Source organism: Pinus tabuliformis, chromosome 7 (assembly GCF_031772625.1).
Source record: "Pinus tabuliformis cultivar Carrire ecotype Pingquan chromosome 7, CPIR1, whole genome shotgun sequence".
NCBI lineage: Eukaryota > Viridiplantae > Streptophyta > Pinopsida > Pinales > Pinaceae > Pinus > Pinus tabuliformis.
The window spans coordinates 211,684,729-211,705,961 of NC_142293.1; the positions used below are offsets into that span (position 1 = coordinate 211,684,729).

Genomic DNA, 21,233 nt, shown 5'->3' on the forward strand with positions numbered 1-21,233 from the left:
CCATTGAGTGTTGTCTACTGCTGTGGAGGTCCATGGCTCTCAACACACACCCTACATGTGCCAATGTAGCCCTCGGGAGGGTTAGGACCCCGTATAGGGAGACCAAACCCAAAATGGAGACCATCTGCAATCTTGCATAAGATCCAATGCGTCCCCTAGCCTTCCAGTACAACAAGTCATCAAAGGAAATCGAGTTAAAGAGCTTACAAACCATGGACAACAGGTGGGCACTTCATAATGGCATGCCCTTCCATAGTGGGCTTTGGCATGTGCTAATGTCTCCAAGCTCCAAATGGGGTTAACCAAGTATCCTATTAGGTGGTTTCTACCTTTAAAGGGGATAGTATGTCCAAGGTACATCCTTCAAAGGGTGGTGGCATATGATAAAGAGATGAATGGAGTAGGGAAAGAAAAGGGGCAACTCTGAGCCACATGCTAGGGTACTAGGGTAGCTAGCAAAAGGGAAGCCTACGCTTGGGCATATATTGTATAGGAGGGAGCAATCGTGGTACATGAGGTGCCCCGACCTTAATTTTTCCACCTTTCTTTATATGCCTTTTTCCTTTTATGATTTTTTTTTGATTAACTGCTCGAGGCTTATGGGATTAGAGCATGATGTGTAAGGTATAGCAGTGGATACCCCCTTTAGGGTAGGGCGGTTCATTGCCCACTAGGAGTTGGGACAGTCATGGGTTCCTGAATGATAAAGGAGGCTCATCTAGGGCCTGTAGGAACCAGGGTCATGGCCATGATAATGGGGTAGAGCTCATTTATTGGCTTTTTCCCACGTGCTAAATGTGTTTGTCTCGACCATTTGTTGCATTTATGACCTTGTTTTTGTTTTTTTTTAAACATTAAAAAATTTAAAATTTTTACAAGCATTAAAAAATCTAAAAAATTAAAAAAGTTCATTTTTTTGACTTTAGAATGGCTAAGGAATTAAATTAAAAGAGGATTTGCACTTTCACATTAAAAAATTTAATGTGGCCTATGGCCCATTAAAATTTCAATTTATTAACCCTTTTGATTTACTTTTGTCACATAAAAATTTAATTTCTTCATTTACCACATTAAATTGATTGCCTAAGGGATAATTAACATTCGAATTTAAAGTTCCTTGGTGTCATTGGTGTTAAGTGTAAATTTTGATTTTTGTGGTATTGATTTCTCTATTGGCAAGTGCAATTAATGTTTTGAAAATTATATTGGCTATAGGAGAAAGATAATTAATTCTAGATCTGGGTTATTGAAGAAAATCATTTTTAATCTAGAATCATTTCTTAGCATTTAATTTTCATTATCCTGCATGGGATTTAATTGTTAGATATGTTGCAGTTTTGGGCGTTTACATTTAATCATTCATGATCGTCACCTTCGCTACATTATAAATTGCTCTGCGTAACTTGTTCTCATTTAGTTTATGAATATTAAGGCACTGATCTATACTCATTTCTATCTTGTGGTTGTGTCTTGGTTGTATTAGTGTTTAATCTATTCATCTCAGTTAAGCAGGACTCATTTACGTTCGTCAAATTGTCCATCTTTAAGTCTCCTAGAGCTTGTGTTTTATAGACTTTTCTCATTTATTCACCTTAGGGACTACTTCCATTGACTTGTCTAGGAGAGAGTCTAAACAGAGTAAGGATTAGAGTGACAACCCTTACTCTGAGCGTTGTTGCGGTGCCTATACACTTTGTGCGACAACAAACCCAATGGAGGAATATGGACTCAGGTGGGAGAAATGATGAATGGGGTTATAATGAGTGGAAGGGGTGTGATATGTGTGGATGAGGGAGCGTGACCATGCAACCAAAATCAGGGTTTCCCATGAAGTACCATCCCTAAAGCCCAAAGGTCAGTAAAAGAGATCCCACAGGACTAGGGTCCAAGGTTAATATCCAAAAGAGTTTTAGGGGACAAGAGCTCAGACCTAGCCCACTCTTTCCGCCGAATCCCCCCATTAATCCATGACCAAAAGTTTCCATGATAAGTAAACTACAATACTCAATTACCAAATGACAAGGCATACCTTCAGGTTTGGGAGGCCCACCTTCAAACATATGACCATGACAGATGGGTAAGGGACCACATGGCTGGATTAGGTGGCGGAGAAATGGCACAACAAGCTAGTTGATGGCTCCAAGGGGTTGCCGACCATCTTCTAGATTTTTTTTTCTAGGGATATCACCCACAAAATGGTGGGTAACAGAACATATAAAGGTCATCAACATTCAGCTCAGTTAGAGCAAACATGTCACAAAGTGGGATCTGAACCAAGGTGGGAGGGTAACAAATTTTCCTCACTTTCACTCGCGCTACATCCAATTGACAGCACGTGTGTGTATTTTTTTCTCCAAGAAAATATCGTTATTTCTTATGCAAGGCAGAAATGGGAAAGTTACATTCAGTAGGTGCTGGGGGGCACATCTAAAGTATATGTCCTAAAAATACTGTTCAAAACAGAAATCAGTAAGATATTCTGGGACAAACCCCTAGGAATTTATAGTCCAAAATAAAACAGCTGATAAATATCCAAATATCAGTAAGATGTCGAGGGACAGAACCCTGAGATTTATGGTACAGAAGTACAGCAAAACAGAACAGGAAAAAGAACCTGTAAGAAATTTCCAAAACAGTTTTACAGCAAAAACAGATGACACATGAAAAAACCCAGGCCTTTATAGCTCATATGTCGATGGACCTGGAAACCACGGGAAGGGTTTCCTTGTCTCTATGCTGTTAGAATTATTAGTGTACTCTGTACATATGGCCATAGCTCATGTATCATTGTTGCTTGTGATTATGGCTAATGCCATATTCTTTATTCTTTTATTGTATCACTGGGTATGGTTAAGGCTGAACTAGTCAAACTTGATATGTAGGCTCAATAACCCTCTTGGATTGTTTGCCCTTGTTTTATAGGCTGATAAGCCTCTCTCGAATGAATGCCCCACTTAACTGTGTATAAATACACAATTTAAGCTCTCATATGTATCATCTCATATTTTGATATTCTTCATCTGAAACAGTGTGTTATAACCCTGAGTGCACTTAATTTTGGTCTTATCTCTTTGATTGGCGTCTTTCTCTTAGGCACATTTGTGTATTTCTGTGTTCAGCATCTGTGCCTGGTTTTTATACTCCTCGATTGCACTATATCCCTCTTTGGCACACTTCTGAGGCTATTTCAAAATTTGGGTGAGATTTGGTTCCATCGATTCTTTTGTTGACCCTTACAAATCAACATATGCTCCATCAAGTGTATAGTACCCTCATGACTATACAACCAATCTTTTGACAACCAATCAGTGAACCTGTTGAGTTCCCTGAATATATGATAGTAAGGCATTTTTAAACCTGCTTTCCAGAAGTTTTACTTATCCATAAGAAGGATACAATTCTAGATATTGCACTCTACTGGATGCCAACATCCAGTCATTATTAACTTTGAACCTAAGTTGCCAGAAACGGCTACCCTAACCCCCAAAACGGCGTTTTCCCGTTTCAGATATGGATCTGGGTATGAAATGCCGGAAAAACGTTTTTATTCCGTTTTTTTCCCTGGATACAGGCTGTTTTTTTTTTCAACCGGTGTTTTTGTAAAAAATACCTGCCGTTTAAAAAAAATTAAAACGTTTTGCGTAATGTTGAAACGTATTTAAAAAAAATTAAAACGTATGCCAATTTCGTGATACGCTTTGTCCGGAAAAAAAATTGTTTTACTGGATTGGCCGCATTTGCCAGCCGGGAACAACACAGCTAACCGGGATTTTTTTAACTTTAAACTTATGCAAACCTAAAGGCTAAAACAAGTCATTTCATTTTCCATTTGCTGCCATTTCATTTGCTGTTTGCCATTTTGCCATTTGCCGCCATTTGCCATTTGCCATTTGCCGTTTGCCATTTGCCGCCATTTGCCATTTGCTATATAGAATTATGCAGTACTTTGGGGCTAATAAATAAAAAGTATCATAGTTTGAGTTGAGAAATACTCCAAGCTTTTCTTCCTGATGGTCTGTAAGATGTAACTGTTTAGGTGAATTTTCTTGAAACAGGGGCTTAAGACAATTCAAGTCATCAAATTAATGTGCATGTAAACTATTATTTGTTTAAACTTTACTTGCTAACTATGTTGTCCCAGATGAATGTAGTACTCAGTTTCCATGCTTTTCTATGCAGTTATTTGGTTGTCCTGGAAACCAGATTGGAAGCCTTATGAACACTTTTCTTTCCACTCCTTTGCTATACTTCTGTCTTCTGACCATGCTCATAAAGTTTTACAGTTTTACTACTTTTCAAAGACTGTACAGTGTAGAGTGTCCACTTCTACAGGGACTGATTTAAAATTTTAAAGTATATAGAGATATAATATGTATCTTTAAAACATAGAGAAAGCAGTTTGGTTATCTCCTGCTTTGTTTGAAGTGATATCCCCCCTTGCTTGTATAGCCTTATTTCTCATCCACTGTCACCCATTTGTTCACTGTCTTATGCCACAAATTTATTACAGACCTTAATCATCAAAAGAAGCCATAGTAACAACCCTAAACATACTCTAAATTAGTCACATAACAGTGAACACTCATTTTATAATTGTGAAGCATTTGGCTATCATTTTATACAAGTTTTGGTGACTAATCTTTACTGTTAGTAGTCTGATACAAAAATTGCAGAGGTCTGATGTAGGCTACAGCAGTCTAGCTTCTTGTTCACAGTGGCATCTCTTTTAATGTGTTTAAACTTTAGCATCAAACTATATATTTGCTTCTCTTCCTTGCATTTAGTGTTGAATTATGAGCAATCTCGTGGGCTGACCTCGTCATATTTTTGATTGACATATGAGCTCTAGAAGGTCTGATATAAAATTGCAGCATGCTGATATAATTAGTGCTTTGAGTTTGAAGTTTGCTCTTGGCATAAAATTTGCTTGACTAATCTTGTGGGATGACTGATAAGTAGTTACAGTGCGCTTATCTTGTCTTTTTAAGTTTTTTGAAGTCTGATATATGATTATAATTTATATCATGATTCATATATCATATAAGTTTACAGAACTCTGATTTTCATTTCACTCTATCATCATAGAAATAGAATCATAGATGATATTGATTATGTAATATGTATTTACTATTTTTAGTCTTTAAAGTTTATATCTAATCTAGATTCTGAAATATGAAATTTTTATCTTTAATATATATATATATATATATTTTATTTATTTATTATGTGCCATTTCTTGCCATATCATATCCAGATTTTTTGAAAATTTGCCGTATCCGTTTCCATGCAACTTAGCTTTGAACCAATAGAAACATGAAAGTTCAATTCAATTCCTTTCTAAGGCAATCCTAAGCAGAGCTGCGAGGGCCCATAATTCTACCTTTTGTTATGTACCCCTTCCCAGATTTGCTTTGAAGGATAAGTACCGAGTATTAGATAAGATCAGAACCCCTACAGCCCCACAGACATCAGGGGTCCTTTCACAAGCACCTTCAATGAATGAAGAGGGAAATGACTTATCAATGTCAAGTGAGCCCAAAATTATTTGAGGCTTAAGCTTAGAAGGCAATTTTAAGTCTTCATAGGTGAATTTAATGTTTTAGAGAAGCCGTGGGGGAGACGGTTTTCTTCTGGAAAAGAGAAGCATTCCTAGTAAGAGAAACTGTCCAGGAGACCACACAAGGAAAGAGACCTATGTTTCTTTATATCAGAATCCTCAAACCAGCTTTGCAAGGCCTGTAAATGTGAAATGTGTGTGTATATACCTGTGTTGGATGTATTGTGTATGTGCTATGTATGTGTGAACTATGAACATAGTGCAACCTGTACCCCTGTACTGGCAAACCTAACTGTTGCAGATTTCTTAGTTATATGCATATTGATATCCTTCATGCTTGCATACTGATGCCAATGAATCCATGACTCTAGGTTTTGTGATGGCTCCAAATTTTGGGAGTCCTTTATAATCAGAAATGGCTTATAGAATAATTAGGTTTGACTGGATTACATATTCTGAGTTGAAATTTGTACCCATGGTGTCTGCAGGTATGACGTGTTGGGTAGAGAATATCGCTGAATTCTTTGCTTCCAAAGAAAGTGCAACTTCAGCAAAACAAATGGCAGTAGAGAATATTGCTGAATTCTTTGCTTCCAAAGAAAGTGCAACTTCAGCAGAGTCACTAAATGAACAAGATAGAAGAGAATCTTTTATAAATTTGCAAAAGGACAATATGGTTGGAGCTCTTGGCTATCCTCTTGGCATGGCAGTTGCCTCTGTTTTAGCTGAGGTAAGTATGATAGAAACCTTAACCTGCTGCATTTCAATTCTATAGATTGGTTGTATTCATAGTGGAATGGGATGAATTGGCCAGCATAACAGAAGTATGGATGTGGCAACACAGTGTAAATCCCAAGTAGATCTAGATTACACCCAAACACAAGTCTGCTAGAAATGGTTTCAGCTGGTTGGAACCAAACCCTGGGAACACTTCATTATGCCAGTAGCAATATTAGAATGTGATTTGTATAAACAAAATGGTTCCTGTAAATTGCTATGCTACATACATTTTATTACCTGATTGAAAGAAGTTTAGAAAGCATCCTTCCCACTTGCTAATGGAACTCTGAGATTGCCCTTCTGAGAATTTGGGATATAGTTGATTTTTAATTTGTCCCCTTTGATTGGTGATGTTAGTGACAAGTCAAGAAAAATTCTAAGAGCATTATTTTGTTCATATTTCATATAACCTAATTATCTGATTATTCAGTTTAGCTAAGAAATAGTATTCATATCTCATATTTTGCAGATAGTGTTTAGGCTGTGGTATTGTGTAAGAATTGTAGTATTTAGGATACAGAGAGGAAGCAGCTGGGCTGGTCCTTGTTTTGCATAACTTTATGGACCAGTCTGTAATCAGTCAGTCTATGGCCAACCTGATTCACCAACATGCTTTAAATTTATTTATTCCTTCGTTGGTGTCATTTTTAAATTCTGCTGCATGTTTATCTTATGTTTGTACTTTATCATCCTCCTGCTACTATGTATTTGAGCAAGAATACAATACAACAAAACCAACAATCTCACATGCAACAATACACTGAAGTTTTACTCTTTTATACCTCATTTTGTAGGAGGTTCCACCTGTGATTTTCATCAGATTGATGGAGATTTGCTTCTTGTTTGTTGGAGCTATTGGTCTGACTTGGGAGGATTCATCTTTAAGGAGCCCCATCTCTTCATGGCATTATATCATTTGATGGAGATCTTTGGTTGGGGGAGTCTCATTTCTTCTTGTTGGATTGTGATTGGGCTTGCTTCCAGGTGGTCTTCTCACATATGCTTGCCTTGTTCTAGCCACCCAAGGGTTGGATACTAGTAGTATGGGATGAGATGTGGCTTATGTAGTGGATTTTCTTAGTACTTGGTTCTCTCATCATTGTTGCAGATGTTTGGTTGATGGAGCTTTAGGGTTAGAAGTTTATGTTCTTGATTGATCCAAAATGGATTCAGTTTTGCCTTCGGATCAAAGTCTTCAAATGCAGATGAAAGTGGATCAAGTGTCAATGGTCAATGGTCAACAGTCAAGGCTTATGTCAGCAAGACACGTGGCAACCCAGGAATGAGCCACGGGTTCTGGATGATGTCTCTTAGAAGGTGCATCACTAGCAGTGCATGTACACAGTAAATGTGCATGGATGAAACAATTTACCTTTGTTGCCACTGTCTTTGGTGGCACCCTCGTTATCTACCAGTTTTGTATTCACATGAGGAAGTCAATACACATGAGCCATGAGACTGTCCTTAAAACCCCAAGTAAATATATATTCTCATCATGGAGATGAATTATATCATCACCAACATACCAACCACCTTACAAGAACACCACCTGAACCAAGATGTCCCGAAATTTTATTCCTGCAGCATCATACACAAAGCAGTCCTTCTACAATCCCCCAAGTGCAATGTTGAAATTCAGGCTTATTTGGTTTCATTCATTCAAAGAAAAAACTAGCACTATAGTCTATAATAAACCCCATAGAGTCCATGCATACGGATCAACATCTATCTAATCAATGCCTTGCTTCCTTTCAAATAGAAGACTAATGTTATAAGAAAGTAATCTGAAATACAATTTTGTAGACAATACGATAGGAGTAATATATCATTTCAACCTGTAAATATGTTTTTATACATCTTTTCACATCTTAGCAAAATGACCTTCAAGCTTTTCCTCCAATCCTAACCCAAAAAACACTGAGAAAGTCATTCATTGTCAAAGATAAACAACTATCATCTCTACAAATTTAAGAAAACTAGTGAGATATTGATCCTGTTCAAACTGAAAAGATCTACCATCTCTAATTTTTCCTTTATTTTCCCAGCTGATAGATGCTCAGTTTTTTCCTCATTAGAAGTTCTTAAGTTCCTAAATTCGAGTTGAGTGCTACAATAAACATATGAGAATGCTTATTGCTCAAGAAAAATGGAACAGAACAGCTTCTTGTACTAAGAAGATTTGCACGACTGTACACAGAATCATGACAAAAGAGTGGCCAGTTGATGAAAGTGTTTCTTTACAAGCTTTTACATCCACAGCTAGCTGCGGACTTAACGACAGCGTTCAGTTCCTAAAATACACTCTAAAATACAATGCTCCAGGAATGGAGTGTGGCTTCCTTAGTTTTGATCTTATTTGTGATGTTTTTTATAATCTTTTCTGCAATATGAAATATATCTGATGTTTTATTTCTGAAGTGAAATGGGGAATTTTCTTTGTTGCTTTTGACCCATAAGTTACTGAACAACTAAACCAGACAGGTTTTGGTGCTATTGTTCTCATAATTAAATTATCAATCATGATCCTATTTTCAGGTTTTGGAAAGCAGTAATCAAAAGGCGCAGTTCATTTCAGCAGATGAGCTACCAAGGGTGAGTCTTGTTTCAATTCTGAGTTAGTCTAAAATTCTGAGCTAGTCTAAAATCATGCACATGTTTTGATGTAATGTTGGTTGACTTACATTTTTTAGCATCAATTTTTAATTTATATGTTTAAAATGGTTTAATGTATTATATTCTTAATGAATGTTTCAATTATACTTGCAGCTCATGGGACTGGCAATAAAGGAATCGTTGTCCCAGGTCAGTTTTATTTTCCAGAAAAGGAACCATATAGGTTTCATGTTTTACTCCTTAAACTATTATAGATGGAAGCAGAAATGCTGTGGCTGGAACTTAGGTGATGTTTTGCTTGTTCAGATCTTAGATACTGAAAGCGGACAGTTTGCAAATGACTTTGAAGCATCATTCAGAAGCACCTTCAACACAATGCGGCTAGTGAAGCAAGCAATCCGCGATAATGATAAGATATCATGTGATTTTGAAGGAAAGTGGAATGCAAACCCATTTGGGCAGATGGCTGATAGTTCATTACGTGGTTTTGTAACAGATGTCAATAGTCACAACATGGACGTAGAGTGTAAAACAACATGGAGGAAAAAACGAAGTAAGAAACAATGTCAACTGCAGTCAGATGAAAAGGGGAAAATGCAAGAAAAAGCATTCCGTCTCGATACTGCATGTGAGCATGCATGGAAGACTGGAGATGAAAATGGATTACCCAGTTTACAGCAAGACTTTTCGAAGCAGCAGAGCTTCATGAAAGCTGAATCTCAGGTTGGTAGCAAGTTTTCAGAGGGAACTGAAAATTGCAAGGGCCAAGCCTCTGAAGATAACTATAAAGTTGTAGGTAGTGAGGGTGCAACCTCGCAAGTAACTCTTGCTGGTAATGTGCAGCAGAGTAATTTTGATCATGTGAAGTCCAAAGTAAATGTCCATAGTTGTGGTGCTGGTTCTGGGGAAATTGAAAGAAGTAACTCGGCTATTAAAGATGTGGAAGTGCAGGCTGCACAATGTCCAAAGTTTTTAATGGATAATTCCTTTTCTGTATTGACTGAAAAGACTACAGCTACAGCAGAGGGTTCTGGAGAGAATAGTGTGTCTAATGTCAGAGCGGAAATACATGGGAATAAAGAAACATCAGGGATTCTAGAGGATTGTCAGAAGATTGTGTTACATGGACATCCACAATGCGAGGAAATCTCCGATAGACAACTGAGGAATTTTTCTGGCTCTTTACCTGAAGCAGCTATGTTATCTCTATTCTCAGATAGGACGGACATTTCTGATCGACAATTTCGGCAAAATGTTCTTAATGTATTTGATAAGAATGTGAGGGAACAAGAAAGAAGCAACCAATTAAAATCACTCGAGCTCATGCAAAAAATGAAGCAATTAAAACTTGAAGAGGAACAACTTCATATTAATTCAGAGTCGAATATGTTGGCTAGGAACAAATTACAGTTTAACCATTCCAAAGCATTGTTTAAAGAGAGTGCATTTGTAGATGAAAAACAAAAGAGGGCATATGTTGAGCTTAGCAGACAATGTGCAGATGAATTGGCAGCAGGGATGATACTCATGCTCCTTGCTTTAGCCTACGGTGTTTCAAGATATTCACGCTCACTCCTTTCAGAAGCGATCACATCATGCCAAGCCACCAAGGTAATTTAGTTGATGTGTAAAATATCAAGTCTCAAGATAAGTTGTATATTATTCTTTACATTTCTGTGATTGTTGTTTTGTTCCAATTGTTTGTAGGAATCACAAAAGTCTTCGTGGTTTTCCAACCCAATGGACACTGTAACAGGAAGATTCCGAACTATTGCATGCGAAATTATGGTAATATCCCGTATGCTAGCAGGTGCTGGTTTTGTTTCAGTGATCGTCTATTTATTATTCCGCCACACAGTCACAAGCTCTAGTCAGGCTAAGCCAGCAACGATTATCTTGGTTTTACTAGGAGGCTTATGTGGTTGGGCAGGCAAATTCTCTGTGGATAGCCTGGGAGGAAGTGGATTTCATTGGCTCGTACATTGGGAACTGCTTTGTATTCTGCACGCCTTTGCCAATTGTTTTACATCACATTTATTTTGTTTTCTGAATGGCCCGACTTCAAACTCTGGTAGGAGCAGTTTGACACACTCATGGATTCGTAAGTTTGTTTTCCATACTACACTTGTTTTAGTTCTTCCAGTGATGGCTGGACTTATTCCGTTTGCTTCTGTTAGGGATTGGACAAAGCATTTTTGTGATATGTTCAAGGATCACGTCCTTGAACCAGTGAGCATGTCTCTGGCATATGGTCCAAGACATTTTCTCTAGGTGTATTTCTGGAGCATTGTATTTTAGAGTGTATTTTAGGAACTGAGAGCTGTTGTTAAGTCTGCAGCCAGCTGTGGATGTAAAAGCTTGTAAAGGAACACTTTCATCAACTGGCCACTTTTTTGTCATGATTCCGTGTACAGTCGTGCAAATCTTCTTAGTACAAGAAGCTGTTCTGTTCCATTTTTCTTGAGCAATAAGCAATCTCATATGTTTATTGTAGCGCTCAACTTGAATTTAGGAACTTAAGAAATTCTAATGAGGAAAAAGCTGAGCATCTATCAGCTGGGAAAATGAAGGAAAAATTAGAGATGGTAGATCTTTTCAGTTTGAACAGGATCAATCTCACTAGTTTTCTTAAATTTGTAGAGACGATAGTTGTTTATCTTTGACAATGAATGACTTTCTCAGTGTTTTTTGGGTTAGGATTGGAGGAAATTGGAAAAGCTTGAAGGTCATTTTGCTAAGATGTGAAAATATGTATAAAAACATATTTACAGGTTGAAATGATATATTACTCCTATCGTATTGTCTACAAAATTGTATTTCAGATTACTTTCTTATAACATTAGTCTTCTATTTGAAAGGAAGCAAGGCATTGATTAGATAGATGTTGATCTGTATGCATGGACTCTATGGGGTTTATTATAGACTATAGTGCTAGTTTTTTCTTTGAATGAATGAAACCAAATAATCCTGAATTTCAACATTGCACTTGGGGGATTGTAGAAGGACTGCTTTGTGTATGATGCTGCAGGAATAAAATTTCGGGACATCTTGGTTCAGGTGGTGTTCTTGTAAGGTGGTTGGTATGTTGGTGATGATATAATTCATCTCCATGATGAGAATATATATTTACTTGGGGTTTTAAGGACAGTCTCATGGCTCATGTGTATTGACTTCCTCATGTGAATACAAAACTGGTAGATAACGAGGGTGCCACCAAAGACAGTGGCAACAAAGGTAAATTGTTTCATCCATGCACATTTACTGTGTACATGCACTGCTAATTAATGTTAAAGTTTAAACTCTAACTAGGTCATTTTTACGATGCAGACTCCAATTGTGAATGCCATGCCTCCTGCAGTCACTGCTCCTGGTTCCCTTCGTAGTGCTATAGAACGTTCCGGAAACGTTCAGAAAGACTTCCACCTGCATTGTCAATGACCAATTTTGTAAGAGCTTTCTCTTAGAATGATTTCTTTAGGATCTAGACCAATTTTGTAAGAGCTTTCTCCTAGAATGATTTCTTTAGGATCTAGAATATTGGTCCAGCATTATTCAGTTTAGTTTGTTACATATATCTTATCGTTTTCTAAACTTTCACTCGAGTGTCCAGATATTGTTGCTTTATATCTTATCATTTTCTAAACTTTCACTCAAGAGTTCAGATATTATTGCTTTCAAGTTTCCATATGCCATAGGATTTGTCAATGACCAATTTTGTAAGAGCTTTCTCCTAGAATGATTTCATTAGGATCTAGAATATTGGTCCAGCATTATTCAGTTTAGTTTGTTACATATATCTTATCATTTTCTAAACTTTCACTCAAGAGTCCAGATATTGTTGCTTTATATCTTATCATTTTCTAAACTTTCACTCAAGAGTTCAGATATTGTTGCTTTCAAGTTTCCATATGGCATAGGATTTTGTTCTTTTCCCATTTCACATGATCTATTAGCCATTATTTTGGCATATTTGACATGCTCTATTAGCCATTATTTTGGCATATCTTGTAGAGGAATAGGATGATATGATCAATGAATTCTAACAATTTTCTGACACTCGAGACAGCATGTGTGCAGAGTAGTATAGACAGACAGTCGAACCCCAGATTTTAAATGAAGGCTTTTAGATGAGCTCACAGACAAGAGCAAGAACTGGAAATTGACTGAGATCATTGATTCGGGTCACTGTAGGTCTCTCAGGTTGCCTGACAGAATGCAAGCGAGCAAGGTATGCAATCATCCCTCCATTACAGAAAACACTAAAGTTTGACATACTTACAGTTTTATGTTCTACAAATTCTGTCGATATTGATCCAAACAAGTAATGTGCTATTTCTTGCGGGTGGTAAAAGTGATATACGCCAATTCCAGTGCTGTTGTCTTAGCACTGACATCCAGTGCTCTCCATAAGCTATGGAAATGGTTGCAGAGTGACGGGAATCCATCCGGAAATGTGGGGTTCTTTAGTAGTTGTTGTTTGCTTCTTTTTTATTCACCTGAAAGGTCGACCTGACCTGGTAAAAACAACGCGGAAAGACATTTTGTTTTGTTTTAGTACAATTACTAGATTTAGATATATCCTTCCGTGGAGAGATCCTTAGGTACTGCCTGTCACTTTTGGACTGCAAAGCCGTAGTTATCGAAATTGGGAGAACAGAATAGATAGAGAAAACATTTTTGAATAGGCATCCAAACTGGGCAGCTTGCCTTTCTAATCTTCTCGTTAATTCTATTTTACCTAGCTTCTTCTGCTGCTAGGTCATGACAACTTTTATGCCACCTCCTCCTGCAGCCACTTTTCTGGCTTTCCACCATCAGGACAATAACATCATTGCAATTGGCATCGAGGATTCATCAATTCAAATATACAATGTTCGAGTTGATGAGGTGCTGCCTGTGTATATCTCTTTCAATCCTTATCATTTTTCTTCATTGTGCCCTTTTACAAAAACTCACCTTTAAGTGGCTTGCTCTGAACTTGCTGCAATTTTTACAGGTAAAAGCAAAGCTCAAGGGCCACCAAAAGCAACTCACAGGCCTGTCTTTTTCACCTGGGCCTTTTCACATGTTTTTGAATGTGTTGGTATCTTCTGGAGCTGATGCCCAGAGTAGAAATATTCATGTGCTCACAACCACGTCTTTTGGCAATTATACCCGTGGGGCATGGGTGACACAAGCGAAAGTCAAAAGCTGTACAACCAGGAAGATCGTCACCACCAGTGGGGGATACAAGAGTACAGTTTCATAATGATCGATATCACTTGTTGGTTGTGCAAGAGAGCCGGCTTTGCCATATATGATGCTTCCAAGTTGGAAAGTTGGAGCGCTTGTGCTATGTAAGTACTTGTAAGCAGTGTTGAAATTAAACATAGACAATAATATAATGTCACTTACCTTCTGTATCTGATTGGATGACCTTGTTACATGTTTGCATTTGCAGTGGTCTCCTCATGATCCCCTATCTACTCCTATTTCAAGTGCCATATATATACTCGTGACAGCGTCCTAGTTTATGCGAGCTTCTGAGTTTCTGTGATAGTGCAGTTGGAGTGTTTGATGCAGAATATCCGCTCCTATTTCAAGTGACATATACTCATGTGACAGCGTCCTAGTTTATGCGAGCTTCTGTGATAGTGCAGTTGGAGTGTTTGATGCAGAATATCTGCTCCTATTTCAAGTGCCTTATACTCATGCGACAGCGTCCTAGTTTATGCGAGCAATAAATTTCGATTTTGAACTCCACTTAGATGTTATTATGTTGGTCCTGACTTTAGTTTCAAAACTTGGATTCTTTTGATTCGGAGCTAGTTAAACGAGTTGAGTTGATAGCACCGAGTTAATTTGACTTGAGGTTTTGTTGGGTACATAACCAGTTCAACTTGGTTTTAGTGCTTGTTTGGTAACAGACCAGTTTAAATTAACTAGAATGATTTGAGTTGAAAGTTGAAACTTGAGTTATTGAATCCTAGTTGTTTTGAGTTAAAGCGGAGTAATTGAATCCAAGAGATTGAGTTGAAGTTCGAGTCCGAGTCTTAGAACTACGCCCTTACCAATGTTAGAGCTCCAGTATGATTTTTCTACATAGAAATTGCTCTTTTTGCACAAGTCAAGGTAGAAGAGAAAATGTTCTAGGATGAGATCTTTAATAGAGTTCCCAGTGGAGATCCAAACTTCATTTGAAGGAAACATGAGTGTTCCATGCATCTTCCTTAGAGGAGAATGGAATGAGAAGAGCACCGATAGTCATATGGTACTATGTGAATTAATGACATCTTGTGATCAAGGATTAATGCAATGAATATCTGCTCCTATTTCAAGTGCCTTATACTCATGCGACAGTGTCCTAGTTTATGCGAGCTTCTGTTAAAGTGCAGTTGGAGTGTTTGATGCAGAAAGCTTGAGGCCTCACTGCCCCATTGCACCTTCTGCATATTTACCATCGGGAATGAACAGGTAAATGGCCTCTTTCATTCTGTCATGATCGATACATCTATTTTTTAGATTTGGATTTTGACAAGGCATATTATGATTTAATTTATTGTTTGGTTATTTATTTCGATACATCTATTTTTTAGATTTGGATTTTGACAAGGCATATTATGATTTAATTTATTGTTTGGTTATTTATTCAGCGGTAGTGCCTATTCGCTTGCATCACATCCGGCCGAACCGAATCAATTTGCTTTTGGAAAAACAGTCACATCCGTCCGAACCGAATCAATTTGCTTTTGGAAAAACAGAGTTCATGTTTTGGCGCCTTCAGAGTAAGAAGGGAAATGGGGTGTTGGACCTCCCCCAAATAATGGTGCTGTCGGATTAAATCCATTATTAAGTAACCAAGGTTCGGCACCACCCTCAAGGTAATTCAATGGAAACATAAGAACAATTTGAAGTGCACTCTTAATTTACAAGAATACCATGAATAATGGCAGCGTCTTGTCAGTGAAATGCCTCACTTGTCTTGTCAGTGAAATGCCTCACTTGTGTTCCAGTTGTTGAGACATTCTATCAAGATTGTAATTTTCATCAGATATTGTTCAGCAAACGTAAATGAAAATGCAATCCTGGTCCCAATTTTTTCTGGGTCAAGTAAAAATTGAAAATCTGTTATTGGAACATAGGTCGTGTAAAAATTGAAAGTCTGTCATTGGAGCATAATTTATGAATGTTCTTTCCGAGGTTTCTCATTGAAACCCTTCTTTGTACCACACGAGTTTTTTTCCTGAGTTTTTTGTCATATGTATGTGCATTCAGACAAACCTGGTTGAATATTATTGAGTTGAGATTGAAGTAATTAAATTGTGAAAACATTAATTATGCAGATTTCTGCAGTTGATTCAACGTTGGCTGTGTTTTAATTTTCGTGGCTTAAGTCAGCACTTTTTATGGTAAACATATTATTTCCGCAATTGACTAGAGGAACATTCTTGTTTAATGACATTATTGCTTAAACATATTGATACAGATATTTACAGGAAGAAAAAAAAAAAACTTTCAATTGATATTTACATAATGTTCACATATTTACAGGAAAATAACTTTCAATTGATGCAATAATGCTCGTATAATGAAAAAAAAACTTTCAATGGATGCAATAATGCTCATATAATGAAAAAAAAACAACTTTCAATTGATAGATATTTACAAAATTACAGGGAAAAAAAAACTTTCAACTGATGCAATAATGCTTATATATTGATACAGATATTTAGAGTATTTACGCCCCAAAAAAAAAAAAAAAACAACTGATGCTCATATAATGCTTATACTATATATTGATACAGATAGTTACATGGATATTAATGTATTTACAAAAAAAATTCAACTGATGCAATAATGCTCATATAATGCTTATATATTGATACAGATATTTACATGGATATTAATTCTCAAAAAAAAAAAACTTTCAAGTGATGCAATAATGCTCATATAATGCTTATACATTGATAGAGATATTTACACGGATATTAATGCTCATATTGCTATTTACACGGATACTAATGTTCATAAATGCTCATATTGCTGCAGCCTTTCAATTGATGCAATAATGCTCACGATATTTAATTGATGCAATAATGCTCATATAATAGTCATGATATTTACAGAAAAAACTTTCAATTGATGTGATAATGCTCATATTGCTGCAGCGTTTTAATTGATGCAATAATGTTTATATAATGCTCATATATTGATATAGATATTTACAGAAAAAACATTCAATTATGTGATAATGCTCATATATTGATATAGATATTTACAAAAAAAAACATTCAATTATGTGATAATGCTCATATTGCTGCAGCCTTTCAATTGATGCAATAATGTTCATATAATGCTCATATATCATATATTGATATAAATATTTACAGAAAAAACTTTCACTTGATGTGGTAATGTTCATATTGTTGCAATTACTGCAATAATGTTCATATTGTTGCAATTGCTGCAATAATGTTCATATTGTTGCAGCCTTTGTGTTTTGTTTTTGATAAGACCCTTACCCTGTGAAGTTAATGCTCATGTGATAATGTTCATATTGTTGCAATCACTGCATAATGTTCATATTATTGCAATTGCTGCAATAATGTTTATATTGCTGCAGCCTTTGTGTTTTGTTTTTGATGGACTTGTGGAAGGGATTGATGAGACCCTTATCTTGTGAAGATAATGCTCATATTGTTGCAGCCTTTCGATTGATGCAACACTGTGCATATTGCTCATATTGCTGCAGTTTTTCAATTGATGCAATAATGTTCATATTGCTGCAGCCTTTGTGTTTTGTTTTTGATGGACTTGTGGAAGGGATTGACGAGACCCTTACCTTGTGAAGTTGTAATAACACATTTTGGATATCAACCTAATAGGAGGCTTCAACGGCATGCTATTGGTAGTTGCATAGGTTTTATGCATTTTGGATATCAGGCTTCCTTTTTACCATTGGTAGTTGCAGAGGCACCTTGTGAAGTTGTAATAACACATTTTGGATATCAACCTAATAGGAGGCTTCAACGGCATGCTATTGGTAGTTGCATAGGTTTTATGCATTTTGGATATCAGGCTTCCTTTTTACCATTGGTAGTTGCAGAGGCTTTATGCTATTTACATCACTCGTGCTTATATCAACTTAAATGCTATTTACAAGACTTGCATGCTTATATCAACATTGCAGAGGTTTTATGCTGTTTACAAGACTCATGCTTATATCAACTTAAATGCTATTTACAAGACTCACATGCTTATATCAATGTTGCAGAGGTTTTATGCTATTTACAAGACTAATGCTTATATCAACTTAAATGCTATTTACAAGACTCGCATGCTTTTATATCAATGTTGCAGAGGTTTTATGCTATTTACAAGACTAATGCTTATATCAACTTAAATGCTATTTACAAGACTCGCATGCTTATATCAACTTAATAGGAGATGTTTTATGCTATTTTATATCAACTTAATAGGAGGCTTCTTTATGCTATTGGTAGTTGAACAAGTTTTATGCTATTAGATGTTTTATGCTATTTACAAGACTCACACACTTAGAGGCTTTTTTATGCTATTTGTAGTTGAACAAGTTTTATGCTATTAGATGTTTTATGCTATTTACAAGACTCGCACACTTAGAGGCTTCTTTATGCTCTTGGTAGTTGCATATGTTTATGCTATTTACCAGAACTACCAAGTTTATCTTATTTACAAGACTCGTATGCTTATAGCGGTTGTAACTATTTACGAACTCATGAATATGAGTGGATATCCTATTGTAAATTGCTAGGCTGTCATCATTGTTTCGCTATAAAGCAATCGGATAAGGTCCTTGTTAGAATATGATTAGCAGTCAAACTAGTGAAATTAAAAAACTATTCAATTGGAAGTTTTGATACCATCTATATGTCTGATAAGGTCCTTGTTAGAATATGATTAGCAATCAAACTAGTGAAATTAAAAAAATGTTCAATTGGAAGTTTTGATGCCATTACATGTTTGCTAGGGAAAATTTTGATTTAACTATCTACGAATGCATGAATATCAATGGATATCTTATTGTAAATTGGCAGATTGTCATCATTGTTTTGCTAAGAAGCAATCGGATAAGGTTCTTGTTAGAATATGATTAGCAGTAAAACTAGTGAAATTAAAAAATTCTTCAATTGGAAGTTTTGATACCATCTACATGTCTGCTAGGGAGCATTTTGATATATTACATTGTTTCCTCTTCTCCATTTGTTAAGCCCTATTTTATAGCATACACAACTTTATTCAACACACTCCAAATGGAAATAACGTTGAAAGTTTGAAAACCGGGAAGCTTTTGATACCTTTTACATGTCCGCAATGAGATTTTTTGATTTGCTACGTTGTTTTCAAAAAGAAATAACATCCTTGCAATGAGACATTTTGATTTACTACATTGTTTTCAAATGGAAATAATGTCTTGTGCTCAATGACCTTTTAGTCGATGTTCTTATAGGTTGACACATAATTTTAATTGATGAAACATTGATTACTTATTGATAGGGTTTAACAAGATTTTTTATTGATCATGAAATTCTTCTAAATATATGGAAAAACAGAGCTAAATTTCATGATCATGAATCAATGCTTTCATTGGCATTGATTTTAATTTCCGTCTTCATTTTTCAAAAATTCATATAAAACCTATTATATGAGGTATGAATTCATTTTTCAAAAAATCATATAATTTGGTATAACTTTTATTACTTATTACTTATGATAGGATTGTTAATCTCTTGTTATAGATTTGAATATATATATATATATATATATTCTCTTTAAAAAATGTCATTCATTCATGAGATCCAATGGAAAACTACCATATGTTTTGCCTAGTAATATCAAAAGGTTGGTGCGGTGGCACATCGGGGTAAGTGAGCACTTACCCCTATGGGAGTGGGAGATCCATGCAAGGATATCATCTCTCTCTACCTTCAAATTTGTCATCATTATCATAAACGGTGGCATCTACCATTCTGCAAGCTAGGCATTTTTCAAAAGCATCAGATACACCAATGATTGCAAGGATCATGTTCACCCATGATTGCAAGAATTATGTTAGCTTTGACATGCTCAAAAAGCTCTTGTATAATAGCAAATGCTCCTCATGGAATGGAAGGCATAACATATCTAAGTTTCATTGATGAAAATTGGTCATGCCAAAACATTGAAGGACTGCCCCTTCCTTTTTGCCATGATTAGCAGGTTCATTCATGTCATAAAAATGCAAATTCAAAGGCGATGTATTCTATTCATTTACAAGAAAAGTGGAGTTTGGATGGTTAATTTTTTTCCCCTGTGCCAATGTAGGAAGCAATTGGGAAAGACCAAACAGGGTTGTAAGATGAAAAAACAATTTTATTAGTCTTCAAAGAAGGGCAAACCATAAGTGGGTATGAAGAGCAATCTTCAAGTTGGAAGTTGGCATTGAACTAGATAACAATCTCAATCGGGAACCAGCTCAAACTTTGGCACCCAAATTCCCCGGGGGGGGGGGGGGGGGGGGGGGGGGGGGTGGTGTTTCTTTAAGCAAGGATTATCCTCTAATGATTTGATTTGTTTGACTCAAGACAATTAGTATAAAAAGGTTGTCATGAAGTAAAACATCTCCTCTATATAAATTTCTGAAATACAAAGACTACTTTTTTTTGTTCTTACAGTCTATCAAAATATTTTTTGAATCCCTCAACCAATATCCACCGACGCTCAGCAAGACAAAAAATTACACTTACTATCTAAACATAATATTTTCACAATGATGAGCCTCTTATGCCAACATGATTTGCCTATAAGGTTTTAAAATACCCTTTCAATAAAGATGGGATGCCAGTAAAGTGAATGTGGGCTAGTTTTATTTTGCACAACACATAGTATCCCTATATCCAACTAGCTAGCATGAATTTCCTATAAGGTTTCAAAATCCCTTTCAAAAATGCAAAGTAGACTAAACAAAAGGCTAGGTATAAAGAGTAGGAGAAAATTTTCACATTTTGTTTCCTGTTATCATTGGAAATAATGTGTGCATGAAAATGGTATATCATGAAGAGAAATATTTTGCAATATTTGAATGATGATACTTTTATGTCAGCTTGATTTTACTACAAGGTTCCAAAATCCCTTTCAAAAATGCAATGCAAATTCAATAGAAGGCATTGTATAAAGGGCATGAGAAAAAAATTAATTAGTTGTTTTTGTTTGTTTTGTTTTTTGGTTGCAAATAATCTCAATGCATATGAGAATGGTAATACCATGTAAAGAGAATATCTTTGCA

At 36.1% G+C, this 21,233-nt stretch overlaps 2 protein-coding genes across 4 annotated transcripts in view; both read left to right on the forward strand.

The window, feature by feature from the left end:
* LOC149246601 (uncharacterized) overlaps nt 1-11,349 on the forward strand; it is a 94,796-nt gene extending 83,447 nt beyond the window's left edge. Inside the window, exons 2-7 of one of the 2 annotated variants that reach the window (XM_089457981.1) lie at nt 6,046-6,287; nt 8,873-8,929; nt 9,104-9,139; nt 9,257-9,358; nt 9,446-10,561; nt 10,658-11,349. In XM_089457981.1, coding sequence (XP_089314107.1) covers nt 6,046-6,287; nt 8,873-8,929; nt 9,104-9,139; nt 9,257-9,358; nt 9,446-10,561; nt 10,658-11,221 — 2,117 coding nt within the window. In that variant the 3' untranslated portion in view covers nt 11,222-11,349. Of the gene's footprint in view, nt 1-6,045; nt 6,288-8,872; nt 8,930-9,103; nt 9,140-9,256; nt 10,562-10,657 lie in introns of both variants that reach the window. The other variant, XM_089457980.1, reaches the window with a different exon arrangement.
* Nucleotides 11,350-11,739: 390 nt separating this feature from the next.
* On the forward strand, nt 11,740-16,124 carry LOC149246602 (topless-related protein 2-like). Of its 2 annotated transcripts, XR_016265576.1 has the most exons (7): nt 11,740-12,184; nt 12,278-12,396; nt 13,017-13,178; nt 13,743-13,837; nt 13,947-14,286; nt 14,391-15,403; nt 15,583-16,124. XR_016265576.1 is itself a non-coding variant. In XM_089455719.1 (5 exons), the coding sequence occupies exons 3-4, from the start codon at nt 13,712-13,714 to the stop codon at nt 14,196-14,198; spliced, it is 378 nt and encodes a 125-aa protein (XP_089311845.1). In that variant the 5' UTR covers nt 11,740-12,184; nt 12,278-12,396; nt 13,017-13,711; the 3' UTR covers nt 14,199-14,286; nt 14,391-15,008. The 2 variants fall into 2 exon arrangements, 1 of the variants encoding a protein (XP_089311845.1); XM_089455719.1 differs by lacking the exon at nt 15,583-16,124 and having other exon boundaries at nt 13,017-13,837; nt 14,391-15,008.
* Nucleotides 16,125-21,233: the final 5,109 nt, after the last annotated feature.